This window comes from Acomys minous, assembly GCF_964271855.1.
Source record: "Acomys minous genome assembly, chromosome: 19".
Lineage (NCBI taxonomy): Eukaryota > Metazoa > Chordata > Mammalia > Rodentia > Muridae > Acomys > Acomys minous.
The window spans coordinates 34,473,743-34,496,557 of record NC_140499.1 but is presented as its reverse complement, the minus strand read 5'-3'; the positions used below and the strand labels follow the sequence as shown (position 1 = coordinate 34,496,557).

General features: G+C 38.1%; 1 protein-coding gene and 1 pseudogene across 4 annotated transcripts in view; both read left to right on the top strand.

Moving 5' to 3' along the window:
- The first annotated feature begins 1,497 nt into the window (after positions 1-1,497).
- LOC311590411 (rho GTPase-activating protein 20-like) overlaps positions 1,498-22,815 on the top strand; it is a 41,912-nt gene continuing 20,594 nt past the window's right edge. The window contains exons 1-4 of one of the 3 annotated variants that reach the window (XM_084769355.1): positions 1,498-1,639; positions 4,371-4,503; positions 7,372-7,448; positions 19,805-19,984. In XM_084769355.1, the coding sequence (XP_084625481.1) occupies positions 19,842-19,984 (143 nt within the window). In that variant the 5' untranslated portion in view covers positions 1,498-1,639; positions 4,371-4,503; positions 7,372-7,448; positions 19,805-19,841. Of the gene's footprint in view, positions 1,640-4,370; positions 4,504-7,371; positions 7,449-16,849; positions 16,944-19,804; positions 19,985-22,815 lie in introns of those variants that run through there. The other 2 variants (XM_084769354.1, XM_084769356.1) reach the window with 2 other exon arrangements.
- On the top strand, positions 1,614-9,065 carry LOC311590301 (putative ribosomal protein uL13-like; annotated as a pseudogene). The gene is made up of 2 exons: positions 1,614-1,639; positions 8,295-9,065. The product of its transcript is annotated as a putative ribosomal protein uL13-like (transcript).

Genomic DNA, 22,815 nt, shown 5'->3' with positions numbered 1-22,815 from the left:
TAACAATGTTGGCTGAGAAGAAAAGATTTCAATTGCTCACACACGGAAGACATATTTAAAAGAAAAGGCAACTTGGAGAATCATAGTAGCTTATGCTTGTAATCTCAGCACTTACCTACCAATTACATTTCTCTTTTTCCTTCTAACTTTGAGGAAATATTTTTAGCATCCAAGACTCATATATCAAAGGTGATTTACCACCTTGCAAAATAACAGAGACTTTTGGTTTTGTCACATATTTCTCTGGTAAAATTTCTAGTTCAAAACTTGCCACAACTATTTGGCAAAGATTTTAGTATGAGATCTTATTGTTTTGCCATTGTGGAAAGAGAGCTTCAGGTTCCCTGAAAAATCAGTCTGACAATGGTGAGATAACAGAAAAACAACATTCAGAAATAGCTGTCCCAGTGAGATGACTGCCTCACAGGAAGTAAGGCGTTTCCCAGAAGTCCAACTCTTGAGCTAATCATGAGGGCATGGCAGATGAGTAGTGATGCTCTATCATCGTAGCTTAAAAGTTAGAATCATTAGTGTTGAAAATATTACTGATAACAAGGAGCAATGGGGAATGTACTAAAGCTGTTGTGAAGGGAAACTTCACTGTAGGTCTTCTCCTATTGTTAGAAACTACTCTAAATTTCCATTCCCCCTTCCCAGTGGTCCAGCGTTTATATAAGAAGTAAATTCCAGGAATGGGATTAATTAAGTAGTTAAGGATATATGGGAAATGCCAGTTACCTTGGTATACTGACACCTGTATTTTCATAATACTATATATAAAAATGTCAATATAATTGGGCTAATCAGGGTTTCTCTGTGTAGCAGGCCTGGCTGTCCTGAAACTCTTTGTAGACCAGACTGACCTCAAACTCACAGACATTGTCTAAGAATTGACTCCTAAGAGCTGGGACTAAATGCATGCGCCACCATTTCTGTCCCTCTTGCAAGTCTTAATATAGCATAATATACCCACAGGGAAGAAGTAGAGTCTATAATCTCAGATTTGAGCTCATAGTTCATGGGGAAAAGCCAAGGGCTGTCATAGAAATGCTGTCAGGTTAGTAGTGTTATGAAGTGCAGATACTATTGTTATTTACAGTTGCCCGTGGCTGTTTGGTCAGAAAGTCACACACTGGGGGACTAAGAGATGATACATTATCAGTGCTTGATTCTAATACCTTTATGCATAGCTTTCAAGGTAAAAACCAGAATTTACTGATTATACTTAAAAGTTTCTGTCACATACAACTAGATATCAAGTGACTCACAATGCAATCTCATTATTAGAAATGTTATAATATTGATTAATTATTTCCTGTTTATTCGTGATGATGCAGAAGGCCTGCATTCTATTTAATGAAAAGTGCTCTCGGGGGTTAAATGAGTTCAATTATAATTTACAATGTCTTTCCTTATTTCTTAGATGCTGAGGAATCTGACAAAATATCTTTTACAAATCATTGATTGCATATGGCTCCTATATGAGCCAAGGGGGGATGTTTCCATAACATCAATAGCAGCAAACAAGGAAGAACTTGATGAAAATTATACCTTTGCCCTGGCACCCATGGAGGGACTCCTATTAGGAAAGTCCTTCATGAGCATTTATGAGGATGGCAATCTGCCTGCTGTTATACCGGTGAGTTACTGTTGCATCTGGAGCTGTCCTGTCCATATAACTCCTGTGGAACTTGTGCTCTAAATGAATTATTTCATCCAATAGGAATGTTTAGAGAGCCTTGCCATGAGTATGAGAGCCTTTTAACATAGTCTCTCCCAGAAATAACTCCCAATGAATTTGAGTGATATCATTCAAGAAAAAAATTTTAAAAGTATGGTATACTCATTTTCCCATGGATTTCAGCAAAGACCCAAATCCAACATCTTGTTGGAGGATATAGGGGTATATGAAATTTAGTCCCCTCTGAGTGCCAACCCTCAATTCTCCAGCCTCCTTTATGACTGCATATTACTCTGTAGGCTTCCTTAATAGCATTGCCTCTGAGATAATTCAACCTTATAATTAAAATTGCTAGAGAGCTTTGTTTTATTATCAGGGAATTAGGTGTAAGCATTGGTCTTTGCTATACATTAATCCTTTCATCCTAGTAGAATATATTTCAAAGCTACCTAATATGGCTTGAACAACTTTAAATAAGTTACTAAATTGCCATAGGAAAAAATATATCTTTCCTTCCCAGCATCCATTTTAGCACTATCCTGAATTTGAACAGAACTATCTTGTTGGATACTTGTTAATTGCTGCCCATAACATGAGTATGTTACAGGAGAGTTTTCTGGTCCTCATGACTGTAATCATTACAACCTTGAAAATAGAGAAAACCAAGTGGGTGTAGTGGTGTATGCCTTTAATCTCAGTACTTGGGAGGCAGAGGTAGGTGGATCACTGTGGGAGACCAGCCTGGTGTCTAAAGCGAATCCAAGACAGCCAAGGCTATACAGAGAAACCCTGTCCTGAAAAACCACAAAAAATAAAATAAAATAAAATAAAATAAAAAAGAAAGAAAGAAATACAAAAGAGAAAACCCTGGGTAAATCTGTGTAAGGCAGTCAGTTTTACATAGTGAAACCATGTAGGGGAGTGAAAGTGTCCTTTGGTTCATGACTTTGATGCATGTTTTCACATTGAGAATTGAAAATAAGTTGCAGAAGAAGGGAATGCAAATCTCTGGCATAGGAGGTGTAATGGGACAAAAACTTTTTTGACATCATACGTTTTAAATTTCATAAGAGCCCATGGCAGACAAGAATTAATAATAGCATTTGTGTCACTGAAAGAGAAACATCCCAATAGTAACTGGGATTCTTGGGAAGGGTGTTCATAGAGGAGAAGGAAAACATGAGAGAGGGCCATTCACCAAAAGTATTTTGAGAGCAAAAGTGGAATTCAATGCTGAGAATTATTCGATACCAACAAAACCACAATGTTTCAAATTAGGAAGAATGGATTAGGGGAGAAAATATATTCAGAAGGTAAAAAAGAAAAGAAAAAATACAAAACCTTTATCCTTTCCAGTTGTGCCTCTTGACCCATAATTGCTATTGCTCTGCTGCACAATTAGAGCCACTTTCATTTTTCAGCCATGTGCATCTGTAATGACAGAAGCTTGTCTTTGTCCCTTACAGAACATGCTATCTCTCATTCATAGAAAGGGACCAGATGAAGCTAAAATATTCAGAACATTAGCAAACAAATGACACAGGGCCCTAAGGGAAAAGATTGACTCTGGACAAAAAGGAAATTTGCATCACGAATCTGTGGTTGTCATTGGACCCATCTTCAAGATAAAGAGGGTTATAGCCTCCTCCACACTCAGCATCCCTCTAGAGATGCTTTCCTTCCTTAAGATAAACTGATGAAGACCGTTTCCTTCAACTCTGGAAACTTACCTGAGGATAAGAGCCATGGTAGATAACAGTCTGACAAACTAAAGGATTCATCACAAAGACAGAGTTGAAGCCCTTCTGTTGGAAGTTGACTTCCTCATATGTCAGATGTGCTTTGGTTTGGCATTGCAAATTACCCAATAGATACCACATCTGACCACACCTGTGAGGTAATAACAAAACAAATAATAATCATGCTAAAGGTGTGATTTACAAAACATGTCTTAAGTCACACTTACCAAAATTAACCTTTATAAATAAAAACATTTCAAAACGACTAGTCCGCCACTGACATGTAGCAGGCTCCCAGGAAGTTGGATGTTGCCCTCTGTTTTCCTTCTCTACTAAAAGGAATCAAGTACTTTTCCATTCAGCAGATGTTGCCATCCTCACCCCATTGCAGACAGTCAAGAATTAGCATATCCTACTGATGAGTAGTCCACCACATTGCACTTGCCCTGGAGCAAGCACCTCTGCGTTAGGGTTTTATGTGTGTGCTGACAACCTTTGGCTATTGTCTCTCTTCGACACTTTGAGTCACAGAGATCTTTCTTTAGTGCTTCCTAGGTAAAAGCTGTGGTGTCTCTATACATATTCCTTGAAAGATGTAACATGTTTTGGGCAGAGGAATATTCACTTAAAAAATATACAGACTTGAGACAAAAAATGTTCAAAGGCATCTGAAAGAGTCCAGAACAAAGGAAAGAAAGAAAGAAACAAACAAACAAAAAACCAGACTTCGTGTGACCAAGGTTGTCTAGGAGAGAAAATAGACTGTTAGAAGAGAAAAATGGAGATCTCCAGGGAAGAGAGACGAACTGTTCCTTCATAAAGAGGTAGAGAGGAGTTAGAAAACATTTTGGGAGTTAGCAGAGTACAGAAGGAGATCGAATGTTGGGAATGGACAAAAGTGTAGGGAGGGGTTTTGAGACGTGTAACAAGTGCTTTTACTTCTCTCCTAGTTACCCTGAAGGCCAGCATGGGTGTTGATACCTTGATATGAGCCAAAGGTCAAGAGAGTGCAGCATGCTCCTTTTGTCAGAGACATAGGGAATGCCTTTTCTAGATGGACACTTATAACCTCACAAATTCATGGTGAATGCTGCCTTTTTTGCTTTTGCTTTTGCTTTGTTTTGTTTTGTTTTGTTTCTAACCACCATAAATGCTTCTGTACTCGATCTTGAGGTGAACAAAGGTTGTTATTTCTTTATATAGATATATGTGCTCTCTAAGAACCAACTAATTGAAAACATAAGGAAAACCTGATTATTTTCTTCACATCTGTTTATGTATACTCCTAAAATAATGGATGGGCTTACTTATAGCATATGAATACATAGATGTATATTTCAATATATTTTACTACACTGTAATATATCAGTCATTTGAAAGAATTATTCTGCAGAAAAATGCTTATGAGGAACTTAATTGTTGATAGAGTTTTGCTCTCATAATTAGTTCAGAGTAACTCCATATATTAATGAAACTACATAGTTTTCAGAAGGCCCAACTTATATCTATGACAAAATTTCAATCACATTAAAGACAGGCATTCTAAATTTGCATGATCTATCCATGACTATTATGTGCTTAAGGTATATTACATATTTAATTATGAGTTTTATATACTATATAAACCTTACTATATATGAATGCCTTCTTCTATAGACTTCGAAGCTGTCTAACTTTCCTGTGCTTGCGGCTCTCTGACTCTATCTCAGGAAAATACTTAGCTCTTTAAAAATCTCCTATGCTGCATGTTTAAGTGACCTAGGATGGGCTAATGTATTAGGAATTAATATATGGGAATAACTATACATTTCACAATGTTTTGCACAAGTATTCCTCCTGGTGTTGCACACATACTTTTGCACTTAGTTAAACCGTGGCTTCCATGGTGCTACTCCAATAGCTAATTTTTAGGAGTCTCCTACTGTTGTCTTCATTTAATGTTGGACGTCAACCTTTTTTTTGTGGATCCCTCTAGTGTGTGAATATTTTTCTTCTCTCCAATATGATGTCTTGCAGCATTTATTTTTAAGTTATGAATAAAGTTGGTAAACCTCATTCTCAAAAGAAATGGATATTCTTTATATTAAAGTTTTTAAAATGATTTTATTTGAGACAGAATTATATCACTCACCCCTTTCCTTGCTTTATTTTTTTCCTTTATGGAAAATTTATGTTCCAAATCTTTTGAAAACACAATATCTTACAACAATGTGAATTAAAATATTACTACCCTATCATGTATGGGTTTTTTTATAAAAATACTTCCTTGTTTTGAAACTAAACAGAAATTTTTATATATTCAACAAAATATGAGATTTACTTATCTGAAAAATTATTACTCTCGTTGTGTGTGTGTGTTGTGTGCATTCCTACACATATGTGTAGTGTGTTTATATCAAAGTGCCTAGGCTGAGGTAAGAGGAAAACTTACTGGAGTTATCTAGTTTCTTTCATCATGTCTGTGTTGAGAGCCCTGAGCTTTCTTACTGTAAAGATGATGGACACAACCTGAGCAAAAGCACACATTGGTTCTTTCCTATTTCCATTAACACCACCAGGTCAGAGCTCTTCTTTCAGATTCTGAGATGCTTTTGCATCATTCTCAGCCTATAGTTAGTAAGATATAACATCTCTAAGGGTAAGATGTCCTTGTTCATAAAATTCAATTTGCTTAGTATGTTATGGTATGGTCTGGGATCAATCAGCACTAAACACACACACACACACACACACACACACACACACACACACACACACACTCACAGACTCACTCTCTCTGTCTCTCTGTCTCTGTCTCTCTGTCTCTGTCTCTCTGTCTCTGTCTCTCTGTCTCTGTCTCTGTCTCTGTCTCTCTTTGTCTCTCTCCCTCTCTCTCTCTCTGTCTCTCTCCCTCCCCCCACCTTTCTCTCTCTCTCTCTCTCTCTCTCTCTCTCTCTCTCTCTCTCTCTCTCTCTCTCTTCCAAGGAGGTAGGTTATACCTAACATGTAAAAGATGATAAATAAAATTTTGGTGAAATGTATGGGTTATGTAGTAGTTTTTGTTGGCTTTGCTTCAATGTTGCTGTTATGGATAAGTGGAGGGGACTTGTGCTGTCTTTCTTCTTTAGGGAATGTTTTCTAAAGTATTACAAAGATTATTCCAGATAATCTGATACTATAGAAACTGTCCACATAAAAATAAACCTATCTCCCCATTGTCATATTCCATGGTGATATCTTGGAATTCCAGTAAATCAGTGGTATCAACTAAGATTCCTGTCAACTGATTTTATTCTATTTTCTTAGTATTGTCTTCATGGGTCCCAGGAGCAGATTCTAAATGTCAAAGACAATAGAACGCTAAGACTATAATTCTCAATAGTATTAAGAGATGGGGTTTCATATCTAAAATATTTATTTTTGGATTCCTAGACATCTCACCACGATAGATTTCAACACTGTATACCATCTATATATGAAGCCCAATATGGAGAAAGTGCTCATTCATATTGTTTTTTTATGACCAAAAAAGTGCAGCCAGTTCTTATCCATTTTCCGTAGAAGTGTGCACATGCTGTGCATGACAGTAAAGCTGTAAAATGATGGGAGTACAGCAGGGGAGGAAGGAAACGGTTCTACTCTCTTTTTAACCACCCATGCCTGCTGCCATAGTGAAAGAGAACTCAGAATGCCGAATTCGAGCACTCATGGCTCCTTAGTCTCCTTATATTACACACAAGCTCTTACCTGTCCTGTTTGAGTACCCTTTACCCAAACACTTACTTTTAAGATAATTATGTCAGACTGACAGTCTTCCAGAGAGGTTATATAAAGAGAAGAAACCAAGGTAGTCATTCTACATTAGAAGTGTCATTACAGAGTGTAGATTATAAGTAATGATTAGACAGTAACTGATTGTTTAATCATGTACTTTTAAGTTATTTTATTGCATTTCTTCTGTACTTTTTATAGGTGCTGTATTTAAAGCAACAAACATGGATACAGTGAGTGACATCATGGAAAAAGTGGTACTGATGATAGGAATGCATGTAAGTTACGTTCAAACTACTTCCAGTTAACATCGAGTGCTGTTCTTAATTTCCACAAAAGTGCAGATATGCATATAAATATATGCAGAGGATATTTGTTCATGACGAATTTACAAATCATATAGTACAATCTCCTCCCTTTGGAACTAAAGCATCTAAGATATAATAAGTCTTTAGAGTAATATTTTTCTTGAATTTTTGTCCAAGGTTCAGTTGAAATGAAACATACAGCCCAATGGCATTGAATTATACTTTGAGCCTCACTAATAATAAACTTCATCATAATAAATAATTGAGATTACTTGGTCACATGCATATACCTGATTTAAAGGATGTCAGTCTTAGAGGGAATAAGGTTTTTCTTTCTTTTCTTTTAAATTATATTGTACATCCTATATGGTATATAATTCCTTCTCCTCTCCCATTCTTTCCTTTTTCATTTCTCTGTGTAGGTGTAGCTCTATGTGTTTTTTAATCTTTAATAAATGTGTCTCTGTTCTTTCTCTCTGCATACTTATTTGTGTATTTCTTTGTCTTTCTGTTTTTTAGCATGCATGTGTATCCTGTGTAATTATGTCTCTCTGGGTGTGTATCTCTGTACGTGTATATGTCCCTTTCTATCATCTTCTGTGACTGTGTATGATCTCTTTCTCCAGCAGTCGGTCTCTCTATCTCTGTTTTTCTTTCTGTCTGTCTCTGTCTTTCTCTCTCACTCTGTGTGTGTATGTATGAAGGTGGTGTGCATGTCTGCCTGCGTGAGTATTTCTTCCAGCTTTAGTACCTATGAATTCTGTGGGGGCACTGACATGGTTTTTTAACAATTAAATACAAAATTCAACAATAAAGTACAATTAATTATAACTCCAAATCGAAAATAGTGGTAGTTCTATGCTGTGAGAGCGTCAGCATATCTGGAAATTTCTACAGAAACAAGTTAAAGTATTTGACCTTTCTCTGGATACTGAAGAACACCAACCCCTCTTCAGGTCCTTATCTCTTCTGAGCTGCACTTTTTAGAGCACAGTGGGAGGCACAAGACCAAGAGAGGCCAGGCTGCCCTGGAATGACTCAAGGTGTGAGATGAGATCCCTCCACCCTATGACAAGAAAAGCAGATGGTGGTCTCTGCTGCCCTCGAGGGTGTGTGGCTGAAGCCTACCAGAAAGGTTGCTTACCTGGGTCCTCTCGCTCATGAGATCCTGTGGCAGTCCCAGTCAGCACCAGCCACTCTGGAAGAGAAACGGAAGGAAAAGGCCAAGACCCACTATCAGAAGCTGCAGCAGCTCTTGAGGCTAGGGAAGCAGGCAGAAAAGACAGTGGAGAAGATCAGCAGGTTCACAAAGGTTCTCAAGACCAAGAGACTCCTGGTGAGAGCCCAGTAAAGACTGTTTGTGCCTCCTGCCTGCCTGGCTTGCACTTCCTCCACAGCCCTCAAGAGAAGTGTGTATGTGTGGGAGGGGGACAAAAGGTGCCTGTTGCAGTTATTTTGTATCTGTATGGCCTAGGAAGCCAGTAACTGACACAAAGAGACTGAAATGTAACTCAAAGCTGCAGGGATTACCCTGGGCAGAATCCAAACTGCTACTATTCTACTAGTAACCTAAAACTACACTAATCTGTTTCTGTGTCCTCATTACCTACTATATCCCAAGCACTTGCCAATCTGATGGGCTTTGGGCAGCTTTTCTCCACCAACTCCCTGTTAATTGTCCATATTCAACTGTCAACTCCTGGCTCCTCCTGCTCTCCAGGAAGCCCCGCCTTCCACTCCCTGTTCTTCTGCCCAGCCGATTGGCTAAAGAAAGCTTTATTGACAACTGCTGCATCCACTCAAGGCATTCCCCCACGGGTTCCTTAGGCACTGCTCCTGTGGGTAGAGTATCCATTTAGATAGCTCTTGTTGAGTTTTATTACATTGGATTGACTTGGGCTTCAGTGTTTAAAATGAAAAAGAGTAGCTGGGCTGTCCTGTCCATCTGCCCCTATGACATATTCTGCATCTGTGAGCATGGGGGCCACACACCTGGGCTTGATGACATGGCCAAACACATGGGCTATATTTACTCCATCCCTACAGCTGGAGGGTTCTGTGTGATAGTAAAGTATTTGACTGTTAAAAAGAGAAGAAAGGAAGGAAGAAAGGAAGGAAGGAAGGAAGGAAGGAAGGAAGGAAGGAAGGAAGAAACCCTACTAGCTAGAGAGGTGTCTCAGCATCCTTCAGAACCCACATGGTAGCTCAGAGGCATCTATAGATTACAGGGGATTTGATTCTCTCTTCTGAGCTGCTCAGGTCACATGGTACACAGAATACATGTGAGCAAAACACTTACATACAAAAGTAAGTCTAAAATGGACATGTAACATCTTTAATTTTTTCTGGATGCTCCAAGCTATATAGCCTCTGTTTTGGAATGATAATTGGAAATCTAGCCATTTCTGTAAATCTGTGTAAAAATACTCAAGTGACATCTCCCTATTACCAGTATTTTTCCCGATTGAGTGAGAGATCCTGTTCAGATTTCTGGAAACTTCCTGACTGAATAAGCTGCTACTGCTTTTGCTGCAATTTTCTGGTGTCTTTCACCAGTTTATTGATAAATAGGTAATAGTGATAGAATCATCAGATGCAAATGGATACGAATTATAAACATGAGAAGACCAAGAGTGCTTGCAAGGCTGACCTTTTACAGGTACTGAAAATGTGAAGTTCTAAGACATACAATGGCCCTCAGACAAGCGACAGAAACAATGTCTGTTGGAGAAAAGAGATCATATTCTTGTTGTTCAAGTCTTTTTCATGTTTCCTAAAAGCAATCTGGGGACATTCTTGAGTATTCGAAGTAAACTGAAACTGGACTACTATTATTTTTCTACAATATTTATTTTCATGTTTTTGTTCACTGGGTAATACCCAGGGCATAATCCACCACACATTTGATTTTTTTTTTTTACAATGGCACAGGGTATTGCTATTGAACCCAGGCAGGTAAGGGACTCTCAAAACTCAAGTCATAACCAAATGAGTACTGAAAATGCAGGCATGAGATGAAACCACATGGTCTTTTTGCTTCTTGAAAGGAATGTTTTCCATTTATTTATTAATTTTAACTTTTTTACAGCCTGATCCCAGTCCCTTGCTCCCCACATCCCAGTCCCACCCTCACACCCACTTTCCCCTATTTCCCTTCTCCTTTTTCTCAGAGAAGGAGCGGCCCCTACAGTGTATCAACCCACCCAGGCACTTGGAGACGTGGTCTGGCCCACAGTCACTGGTTTTCAGGAACACATTCCAAGAATACACGTGTGGGAAGGGAATTCAGAAATGTTTGTGAGAAAATTTCAAGTAAACAAGGCTAAAGTCTTGTGACCTCAGTTTCCTCAAAAGCACTGAATTGTTCTTTGAATTGGTGGAGTTTTTTCTTGTCTCTCTGAGGTCTAGGAAACAGGAGTGAGTTTGCTTCTACTGCTATTATTCATATGCCTCTATGGAAAATCATGTTTTGCCACATGCAGCTTCTCCTTGTGATTGTGCACTTCACTCATGTGACCTTTCTTAGCCCTCAGAGTGTACCCTGTCTGATACTCTGAATGAGGTTGCCTATTGCATGCAGCATTTGTCTGCTGAATTTTTAGGCCTAACTCTCCCAGGGTCATTCCCTGAAGAAAGTGTATAATGATCTCATGTATCATACAGACAAAAACTCAAAATTCTGTAGAATTTTTGTTATTGGGTGTTTTATACAAGCAGAGGATCTTGTTGTCACCAACATAATTAAACCTAAAAACCTCAAATCACGAAATATTCATTACAAAGATATGCTAAAATGTAAAAGAAGGAAGCCACAAATTCTGACTTGTGCATTCAGACATGGCAGGATTTTCCCACGTAAGTTAAACAACATTTGCAAATAATAAATAAGGCTGGAATATTCTTAAACACAATATATACAAATGATAAATAAGGCTGAAATATTCTTAAAGACAATATTTGCAAATGAGAAGGCTGATATTTTCATAAGAAAATGCAATACAATACACCTCAAATTCCAAACTCATAAAAGCTAGTAAATATACACACATGTTGCAACATCCAAGCTAAATAATAGAACAATTTTAAATGAGTGTTTAAAGAAGCACGTATTTTTTCCACATCATTGACTAAAATCTCTTGATCTTTCCCTAAAGCAATGGTGGTAGTTGGATATAGTTGCCCATTTTTCTGTAAGACACTGATGCTCACGTAGTATCCTATCCTAAAGAAAGGACTCAGTCTTACCAAAGCATCTTTTAATTTCATCTATGTAACTTCCAGTCATATAAAGTTATAGAATCCTGATCAAACTTACAGGAATGTCTATGAAGTGCCTTCAATAAATAACATGGAAAAGTTAGAATAAAATGCTATAGCTCATAGCTGACTAGAAAGTAAAAATCTTTCTTTTACAATATTTATGAATATATGAACTAGTCCTTATATACAAGTTGAAACCAACTTCATGTTTGCCTTTCTATGTTTCTATATGATAAATCACTCTGACCAAAAACTACTTGGGGATTAAAGGCTGTATGTCAGCTGATGGTTACAGGCCAGCATGAAGGAAAGTCAGGGCATGAGCTCAAAAGCAAGAAACTTGGAGGCAGGAACTGATACAGATATTATGGAAGAATGCTGCTTACTGGCATATGACCTGTGGCTGGTTCAGTCTACATTTTATAAATTCCAGGACCAACTGTCTGAAGTTGACACCACTACACTGATCTGGACCCTCCCATATCCACTGTCAATCTAAATGTATGCCCTCCAGAGTTGCCTAAAAGCCAGTCTAATGACGGCATTATCCCAGACATTCCCTCTTACCAGACATGTTTTAGTTTGTGTCATAGTGCCAAAACCAAACCAACCAAACAAACAAGCAAACCAAAACAAGAAACAAAACAGATGTAGCACAATTGATCTGGCGTCAATTTGACACACAAATATCTTTTAATAAACCATGACTTTGTTCTTGTTCATCAAAATGTCATGTTAGTGTCTTAATAGTATACTAGAAAGAGTATAACACTGTGTTCCACAGTCTTTATCAATTTCAGGACTTTATAAGTCCAAGTTATGTTTAAGCATCCAATGTCCCTTTGTACATTCAAAGTCTCTCAACTGCAAACTCACGCAAAAATAATGCGTACGTTCTAACTTCAGGTAAAGCAATGTCACAGTCATAATAATACTAAACCAAACCAAATCTTAGTACCTGACATCCGCCACTCTGAGTCTCTGCGTCTCCAAAATTCCCAAGCAGCTCCATTTCCTCTGCTTCGCATTCCCAGCACATAGTTTAGCTCCAGGCTCAGGCAGCTCTAAGCACAGCTACTGCTGCCCTCGATGCTCTTCTCCTGACCATGGTTTCTCCAATGTTCTGGGATCTCCACAGACTGAGGCTGTCCCCTCACCAAGGTCTCCTCTTGGCCTTTCTTCAGATATATTAACCTGCCAACACAAGTGGTTCCTCTCATTCTTTGTGTAGAATTGAACCTTGTGGGCCTTTCCTCAAGTCTTTACAAAATAAAACACTTTGAAAGTCGTCCTTTTAAGATATACAAGTCACTTACAAAGTTGAAACTCCAGAACATTGTCTCTTGAAAGCTCCAAAGTCTCCACAAGTTAAAATCTTTCAACTATTGCATCCTGTAAAATAAAAAATAGCTAAATGCTTCTTAACTCAACAAGAAAAAGCCAGAGCACAGTCCTAATCAAATCAAATCAAAGCAGACCAAATCCTAATCATAATCAGATCAAAGCAAACCAAAAGTCAAAAAGTGTAAGCGTTCCACATAATATATTGAATGCTCACCGTCCTCTGTGTTGCCAAGGGCACCATTCCCCCAGGTCTGCCCTTTGCAGCTACCCACCGGCTACATCTGTGTAGGGAGCCTAGGTCAGATGCATGCATGGTCCTTCGTTGGTGCATCAGCCTCTGTGTGCTCCCCTGGGCCCAGGTTAGTTGGCTTAGTTGGTCTTGTGGAGCTCTTGTCCCCTCTGAGTCCTTCTGCTCTTCCTCTCTTTCTTCTCCAAGACTTCATGTGCTCTGCCCAATGTTTGGCTCTGCTCTCAGCATCTGTTGTGATCCACTGCTGGGTTGGAGCCTCTCAGAGGACAGCTATTCCAGGCTCCCACCTACAAGCATAGCGGAGCATCATTAATAGTGTCAGCAGCTGGCTCTCTCCCATGAAGTGAGTCTCACAGAGGACCAGGCATTGCTTGGACATTCCCTCAGTCTCTGACCTATCTTTATCCCTGCACATTGTGTAGGTAAGGTAAATTTTGGGTCTAAGTGTTTGTGCATGGGTTGGTGTTCACCTCCCTCCACTAGGAGGCCCTATTAGTTAAGAGGGTGGCCTCTTCAGTCTGCAGGACCCCTGCTACTAGGATTCTCAGCTAGAGTCACCCCCATATCCTCCCAGAAGCCTACCCTGTTGTAGGTCTGCAGTCTGTCTCAGAGATGGCCCAGCCGCCTTTCTCTTCTATCTGCACGCCCTCTGTCCTCCTGTCCCCTCTTCCCCATGTCTGCTCTCCACCTTCATTTTTCTCCATACTCACTCTCCTACCCTGTAACCTCTCTTCAACCATTTCCTCTGTCCATACTATTTCCCACTCAGAGTGAGATTTTTACTAATCTTTAAAAAGTAATAACTCATGTCACAGATTGCCTTTCTACCCCGTAGTCATCTTTTTACCTTTTACACATGAAAATTGTTTTGAAATCCACTTTTATCAAGCCCTGTTTAAAAGAGTCATAATACTCCTAGTTCTAGATCCTACTATGCCACTTTCCATGCTTTCAGGGCATAGAATTATAATTTTCTCTCTGATATATAATTATATAGGTTTATTATATATAATTATAATTGGATCATTATTTTTTCCATATCCTTTCTTCTATCTATCCCTTCCTCACTCCCTCTCAAATTCATGGTTTTTTTTTTGGTAGTTACTACTTAAATACATAACTATATAAATAGAAACTGCTATGTTTGATTATGAAACTGCTATGTTGATTTTATGTACATTTCAGAGGTTATCATTGGATTTAGATAATAAATTTGGTGGCAATGCCTTGGGAAGACTAGTATTTCCTCTTTCTTCATTTCTTAGATGCCTATATTTGTTGGAGAAAGAGTTCTAGGAATTTTCCACCTTCCGCATTAGAATGTCAGTTGATATTGTTTGTTTAGGCATCCATATTGCTGAATCAACACACATAAAGCTTCTTTACTACTCCTAGGAGACACGAACTCACAGTAGATTTTTAGTTCTCTGTCTTGCCTATGTTTCTTGCCCTCTTTCTGTGTTTTCTCCCGAGTCTAATTGGCTGCAATTGTGTAGAAAATGTATATGTTGGGCCTAGGTGCCACAGAAAATGCTGTTATTATATTTTAACCAATTGTCTTGTTTTAATGACGTTTTCTTTTTGATGGGAGGAGGGTTACACTTATCTGTACATATAAGTGCCTACATCTATCTATCTATCTATCTATCTATCTATCTATCTATCTATCTTAGTAGTCAGCTAATAATTATGCTTGTTTATTAAATAGAGGTAGTAAGTTCCCCTCTAAGATCTATGAATTTATTATTCCTGGGTAATTGGCTAGATTTCTAGTAGCAGATATGATTTCCATTCTGTGGAATTGACTTTAAATCCAATTTTATAAAGCTGTTAGTTTCACCAAGATGAGGTGCCCCCGTGAAACCCTTAGGAACATCTTGTCATGTTAGTTATTGTTGTAGTTAATAGTAACATGTGTGTAAAGCTATTGGTTGCTTTCCTCCTTGATAAGCCTGCATAAAACTGTCCACTCCTTTGAAATCTAATCATAATAAAGAAGTCTTTCCAAGTGAGAACTAGCATGGGTGTTAATATTCTGATAATTGCCACAGGTCAATGCAGAGCCATGTGTCCCTCTGTCAGAGCCCAAGGAAAGGATTCTTTTTTTGGAGAAGAACTATTTTACACATTTGTGATGAAGGCTGTTGTTTGTTTCCTTCTTTTTAATCCCCAGAAATCCTTCTATACTCCATTTTGAGAAGGTCCAGGTCGGGGGTTTCTGAAAATACGCCCTCCCTGGCTCATCACAGGTTAAAATTATTAGGGAAACCTGATAATTTTCTTTACATCTATTTGGTTGTAAACAAAATAAGTGTAGTTTTGGAATTAAAATACATACATTTATTTTTGATTTGCTTTTATTTACCACACTTCAGTGCACCAGTCATTTGAAGTGAGAATTATTCAGCAGGATATCTTTATGAAGAAATTTTCAGTTTGGAAGAGTTTTCTTACTTAATTAATACTGTAACATAACCCATATCAGTTAAAGTATAAAGTTACCAGAAGGCATAATTTATTACTGTCACCAGAATTCAATCATTTTAAAGACATAGACATTCTAATTTTAAATTATCTGTCACCGGGTGGTAGTGGTGTACACCTTTACTGTCAGCACTAGGGAGGCAGAGGCAGGTGGACCTCTGTAATTTGCAGGCCAGGCTGGTCTACAAAGTGAGTCTAGGACAGGCAAGGCTATCACAGAGAAACCCTGACTCAACGAAAACAAAACAAAAAAGATCTGTCAATGATCACTTTGTGTCCAAAGTATACAACATATGAAATTATGAGATTTACAGAGTATTTCTCAGATGTTTCAGCCACAATTTTCATATCACTAGGCTTTACTATATAAACATTAGTGTATATATGTGTGTGTGTGTGTGGTGTGTGTGTGTGTGTGTGTGTGTGTGTGTGTGTGTGTGTGTGTGTGTGTGTGTCCTTTTTTGTACTCTTCAAAGCTGTCTGATTTTTCTGTTCAGGAAGCTTTCTGATTCTATCTCAGTAAAGCATGTTTATCTTTAAAGTGTTCTATGATTTTTTTTTCATCTGTTAGACTCTAAGGTTCACAGTGGTAGTGGCTTTTGCTGCCTATTTACCCAAGGACTTTTAATAGTATAAAAAATTAGGAATTGAGAATCTTTGAGAATGATTATAAATTCCACAATGTTGTACACAAGAATTCCTCTTATTGTCATGTGCATATTATTGTAGTTATCTATCTAACATCTATATTTTTCTGTCTGTCTACTTATTATCTATCTGTCATCTATCTATCATCCATCTTATATATGACATATATCCAATATACATACATATATTTATTTATGATTGTGAAAATCTGTTATTCCTTAAAAACTCATATGTTTCAATAATATTTTTGAAAGCCAAAAGTGTGAAAGGAAATGAAATGCTGGGCCACTTAGTCAGTGATGTCATGAGCTTTGCCATCTTGACATCACAGTGCCCTCTCACTTGACAACTACAGAATGTTCAGACTTCAGTGGTTGGTCTGCAGACTGCTGTAGGCAGCCGTGGTGTTTAGTGGCAGGAAAGAGAGGGAGAATTGGACGGCCGTTGAGTGGTTCTCCATTCCAGGCTCCACTGTAAAGGTATTTTTACATGACTATTATGATTCTCATGATAGGCTGATGGTGCCAGGAAGGGTTCTGTCCTGATTCCTCCAGATCCTGTGACCTAAGTCTTAACTCAGCAGTGGCTTCATGAAAAGTCACTCATGTTAGCAGCATTTAGAACCATTCCCCCGAGTAAACAAGGTTACCATGTCATGGAGGTGTGTTTTACGCTCTACAGGAGAATGGTGTCTGTATATGGTAAAAAAAAAAATATTTTCCCAAGTTCTGAGAGAGAATTATTTCCTGTTGCATCTAATTATGGAGTCCATCATGACCACAAGGGTTTGTTGGAAACTGGTCAGATGTCAACTGCAAAATCTCCAGAACACTCTTGTTTTCAGTACATTGGTATTGTTTCAAATATATATTCTGTTCTTTGGAACCTAATTCTCAATATTTCAACATTGATTCAGATTAGACAAGAATTTTCCAAACATGTTCATTCATTTTCAATGTTGTTTATCATGAAACTGAGTTGGTACTATTCTTTAAAAATACCTTTCTATTGTTACTTGATGTATGTAATGACAACCATAGGCTGCTGTGTCTCTCTCACACTGATTCACAGGGCTGATTCTTCAGTGCCTTCTTATGAAAATTTGTGGTGTTCCTGTACAAATCCTCGAACAATGTAGTGTAAGTTTTGGGCAGAGTAAATAGTCACATAGGAAAATATGTATTTTAAATATTCAATTGTATGAGCTGGGCACTGGAAGAAATTTTTTTTTAAAAAAACCGAGGCCACTCGATGATTACAGGGAAGAATTTACTATGGATCAGAGAAGAAAACTGTTCAGAGTCATCTAGTAGATTTCAGAACAAAGTGGAAAAAAGACTTAGTATGATAAAGCTGTTTAGTAGAGAAAGGAGAATGCCAGGAGAGAGAAGTGGAGAGAGCTGGGGTAAAGAAAAAAACTGCCTTCACAAAGGGATAGTGGTTCTCCAACATTCTAGGTGCTAGCATAATGTGGAGGAGATGGGCTTGTTTGGGAACTGACTGAAATCCAAGCAGGGACCTTGTGATGTAGAACAAGTAATTTTACTTTCCCTTCAGCTAACTGAGGCCAGCATGAGTGTTGCTATCCTAATCAGGATATCAGGAGCCACAGGTCAGTGGGTGGCATCTGTCCTTTTCCCAGAGGCAAGAGAAATGGATTCTCTTGCTGGACAAGAATTAGTTCACACATTCTTGATTAGGACTGTTTTTTGTTTGTTTGTTTGTTTGTTTGTTCGTTTGTTCATTTGTTTCTAGCTGCAATAAATCTTTCTCCACTCCATCTTGAGCTGGACAAAGACTGTCATCTCTGGGTATATGTGCTACCCAAGACCTATCTAGTTTAACTCATTGGGAAAACCTGATTATTTTTCATATCTATTTATGTTTGCTTACAGAGTAATGGGTAGGTTTAGTTATAGCATTTCAATGCCAATACATAAATGTATTGCTATATTTTTTTTTATTGTATCCCAATGTATCAGTCCTTTGAAAGAAGAATTATTCAGCAGAAAATCTTCATAAAGGACTTTACAGTTTGGTAGAGTTTTGCTATCTTAATTACTACTGTAAAATTACATAATAAGCTACACAGTATCCAGAAGGTACAATTTATTACTATCACCAAAATTCAACCTATTTGAAGACATAGGCATTGCAATTTTCCATGACTCTCCATGATTATTATGTGTGCACGGTATCCTGCATATTTAATTATGAGATTTGCAGAGTATCTTCCAGGTTGTTTTAGTCACAGTTCTTTGTATCTGTAGGCTGTGCTGTATAAACTGAAAAACCCATGTATCCTCCTATATACTAATTCACATGAACCCTTCTCTATAGACTTGAATGCTGTCTGACTTCCTTGTGCTTACAACTTTCTGACTGTATCACAGTAAAGTACATTACCCTTTAAAATCTACAATGCTTACATCTTTTCGACTCTTAGACTCACAGGATTAATGATATCTACACGTTGTCTTTTTCAAGTCAACCTTTGATAAGTTAAAAGAATTAGGAATTTAGAATATTTGAAGATAAATGTAGATTTCATAATGTTTGGCACAAGCATTCCTCCTGTTATTGCACACATATTATTGCAGTTAGGAATGTTTAAAAGTCACTTTTTTTAAAAGCGCCATATTTTAAAAAGGCCTTCATTTCATGTTTGACATTGATTTGTGCTTTTTTGTGAATCCATCTAGTATGTATTTCTTCTTCTCTTCAATATCGTGCCTTGTAGTATATTTCCTGATTTTATTTTATATAATGAATAATATTCGTAAACCCCATTAGAAAAATAGATATTCTTTATTACTAAATTTTTAAAAATGATTTTAATTGAAGCAGAATTACTTCACTCACCACTTCTCTTACTTTAGACCAGTGGTTCTCAATTTGTGTGTCATGACCCCTTTAGCGGTGGCATATCAAATATCTGCCTACCGTACTTATAATAAGATTCAGAACAGAATAAAAATTAGAGTTATGAAGTAGCAATGAAATAACTCTCTGATTGGGTGTCAGCACAGCATGAGAAACTATTAGTGTTAAACATTTGGAAGGTTGAGAACCAGGGATCCTGACCACACCAGATGCCCTTCCTGAAACCCTTCCCATGACCATCACGTCGATACTGTCTGAAAACAGTCTACTTCTTCAGTCTGGTCCCAGTCCTTCCCTTCTTGAGTGACCTCTCCTTTTCTGTTACATTTTAAATCTGCCTAGAAGTCAACAGAATCATGCTTTGTGAACTGAGCCTGTGTTTTAACCCCACACACCCTTTGAAATTTAGTATGAACATCGGTTATAGAACTTACCCACTGAATATCCTGTTCTCTAGGAGGAGACCCTTACCAGGAGAATCCTTATTTTGAGAGATGGAATTCATTGAGGAGTTCGCCAAGCAAGAAAAACATCGACGTTTGATATGTCTCGGTCCAGTGGAAGTCAGAAATGGCTGGACAAGGAAAAAGCGCTTCTTCTCTTTGTTTAATGATGTTTTGATTGTGTCTAATAACCTGTGAGTATGTGCATCATGCCTGCTTACTATGAGAGCCTACACTTTGATTAGGCTTTAACTTACAAAAATAAGTAGGTTTTTGGGTTTTTTTAAAAATATAATTACCCTTCACTCTCTCCCCCCTCTTTTTCCTATTCCATATCTTCTCACATTCCTTTCCTTGTTCTCTTGTAAGATCATGGCTGCTTATTTTTTAATTGTTGGTACATACACACATGCACATTCAGGGACATATATGTGTGTGTGTGGATATAAATATACATGTATCCTTAACTACATATATACAATCTACTCAGCTAGGATAATGTTTCTTGTATATGTATTTTTTCAGGACTGTCCATTAGGTATTAGATGACCAAGTGGTTTGCTCTTTCTATGGGAGGAGTATTTCTCTTATTCTCAAAATTCCTTAGTATCACAAACTTCTTAATGGATTTTGATCTGTGCAGACTTTCACTATTTTTTTTACAAAGGTTTTAGTCAAATTTCTTAACATGTGCTACTTATGCTTCTATTCTGCTGTTAGATTCTGGTGAAAATCTAGCTACAAACTTGAAAAGAAGGCAGGAGTGGGAACACAGACCATCAGGGTCACTATCCTGAAGCGTCTGTGTGAGTAATCTGCTTGTGGATCTTGTAGTCCACACAATGAAACATTTTCTCAAAATAAAATATTAAAAACATGAGAAACAGGGTTCCTCTGTTTACAGACAGACTTCAAACCCAAGAGGTAAATATCCATTTATAATGGGTACTCAGAAGGGGCCACATATGTAAGCATCTCTGAGCTCATAACTTCCAAATTAATGTGAAGAGGTGAGAAGCAGATACCATCCCTACACTAAGCAGAGGACAGGATTGGTACCAAGTAAGTCCTGCTTGGTGATCCTGCAGAGGCTAGAGAAACCTGGTGTGATTGAAGCCTTATGCAGGGTTGTATTGTCACATGGAACCAAGGAAGTGTCGTCTGGGACCACATCACATAGAATTTCCAGGGCCATGATCGTTGTCTTGATATTATTCTGAAAGGAAGGAAATTGATACTGACCTTATCAAGTAACTGTTTTGAGGGTGTTCTTGTAAGTACATAAATGAATAGATTGTAGGACAGACATAAAAAAAAAACAGTCTGTTCACTGTTGGGCATACACTTTCTGGTCATTGGTAAATAATATTCCTTAAGATCCAACTCACACATTGTGATAAAAACCAACTGGGTGCATTTCCTCTGATCAGTCACTCTCAGCTCCCAGCCTAGAAAATGGTGACTTAGTGTCTGACCTATACAGGCCTAAATAAGTGAATGGTTTGGCTGTCTGTCCGTCTGTCCATTTTTCTTGTCTTTCTCTTCAGCTCCTCTTTGGTCCAGATTGGAGAACCTCACACTTTATTTTAAAATATCGTAATCAGCTCATTTTAAACTTAAAACACTGAGCATTTACCATATAGTGTAGTTGGGAAAGTAATTGGGAAACTGAATTTCCGTTTGATTTTTGAGAATAAAGGAAGCCAGCCGGGTGGTGGTGGCCCAAGTCTTTAAGGCCAGCACTCAGGAGGCAGGGGCAGTCATATCTCAGTGAGTTTGAGGCCAGCCTGGTGTACAGAATGATTCAAGGACAGTCAAGACTACACAGAGGAACCCTGTCTCAAAAAACAAAACAACCCCTACAAAACAACAACAACAAAAACAAACAAATAAATGTAACTAAAACAGTTGGTTTTCTCAAAGTCTATAAAATTCTTCCCCTTCTGTTGTGTTACAATAGCAACTGGAGCTATTTTGAGATTGTCCTTTGTATTATGGAAACAGGGTCATCAGGGTTGTAAGAGATGATTGTCATTATTTCCATTGTCAAGGCAGATTATCTCTTATCAGAAATATTGTAATTAGAAGCTAGAGGTTTAAGCATTTCTTCTGAATTTGGATTCATATATATGCGTATATGCAATGTGAATATTAAGGCAGATAACATTTCTCTTGGTTGTTTGTTTGTTTGTTTGTTTGTTTGTTTTTAGAGACAGGGTTTCTCTGTGCAGCCTTGCCTGTCTTGGACTCACTTTGTAGGCCAGGCTGTCCTTGAACTCACAGAGATCTGCCTGCCTCTGCTTCCCGAGTGCTGGGATTACAGACGTGTGCCACCTCACCCAGTAACATTTCCCTATTATTTATTTTGGAAACATTATGAAATGCATTTAATTAAAAAATAAACCATGTCCCAAAGTTTGGCTGTGAGTCTCAGCATTTGCTTAGACCCCCTGCTGGTGGCGTCTTGCAGAGGGCCTCTATGGGAAGCTCCCATCCTGTTCCCTCTCTTCAAGCACTTCCAGTGTCTATTCTAGTTCTGATGAGAATTAAGCATCCTCTCTTGGCTCCTCCTTTTTATTTAGTTTCTTTAGATCAGTGGATTATATTATATGTGTATTATATGGCTAATATCCGTTTATAAGTGAGTATATACCATGTCTGTCTTTCTGGGCCTGGGTTACCTCTCTCAGGATGATCTTTTCTAGTTGCATCCATTTGTCTGCAAGTTTCATGATTTCTTTGTTTTTAATAGCTGAGTAGTATTCCACTGTGTAAATGTCCTCCAGTCTATTTAGCTTTTCTTCGGTTGAGAGACATTTAGGTTGTTTCCAGATTCTGGCTATTAAGAATAAAGCTGCTATGAACATAGTTGAGCAAATGTCCTTGTTGTATGGTGGAGTTCTTTTGGGCATATGCCCAGCAGTGGTATAGCCAAACTTTGAGGCAGAGCTCAGGGAGACTTAGGGAAGAGTGGGGGAATAGGAAAGGGACAGGAGCTCCACAAGGAGAACAACAGAGCCAACAA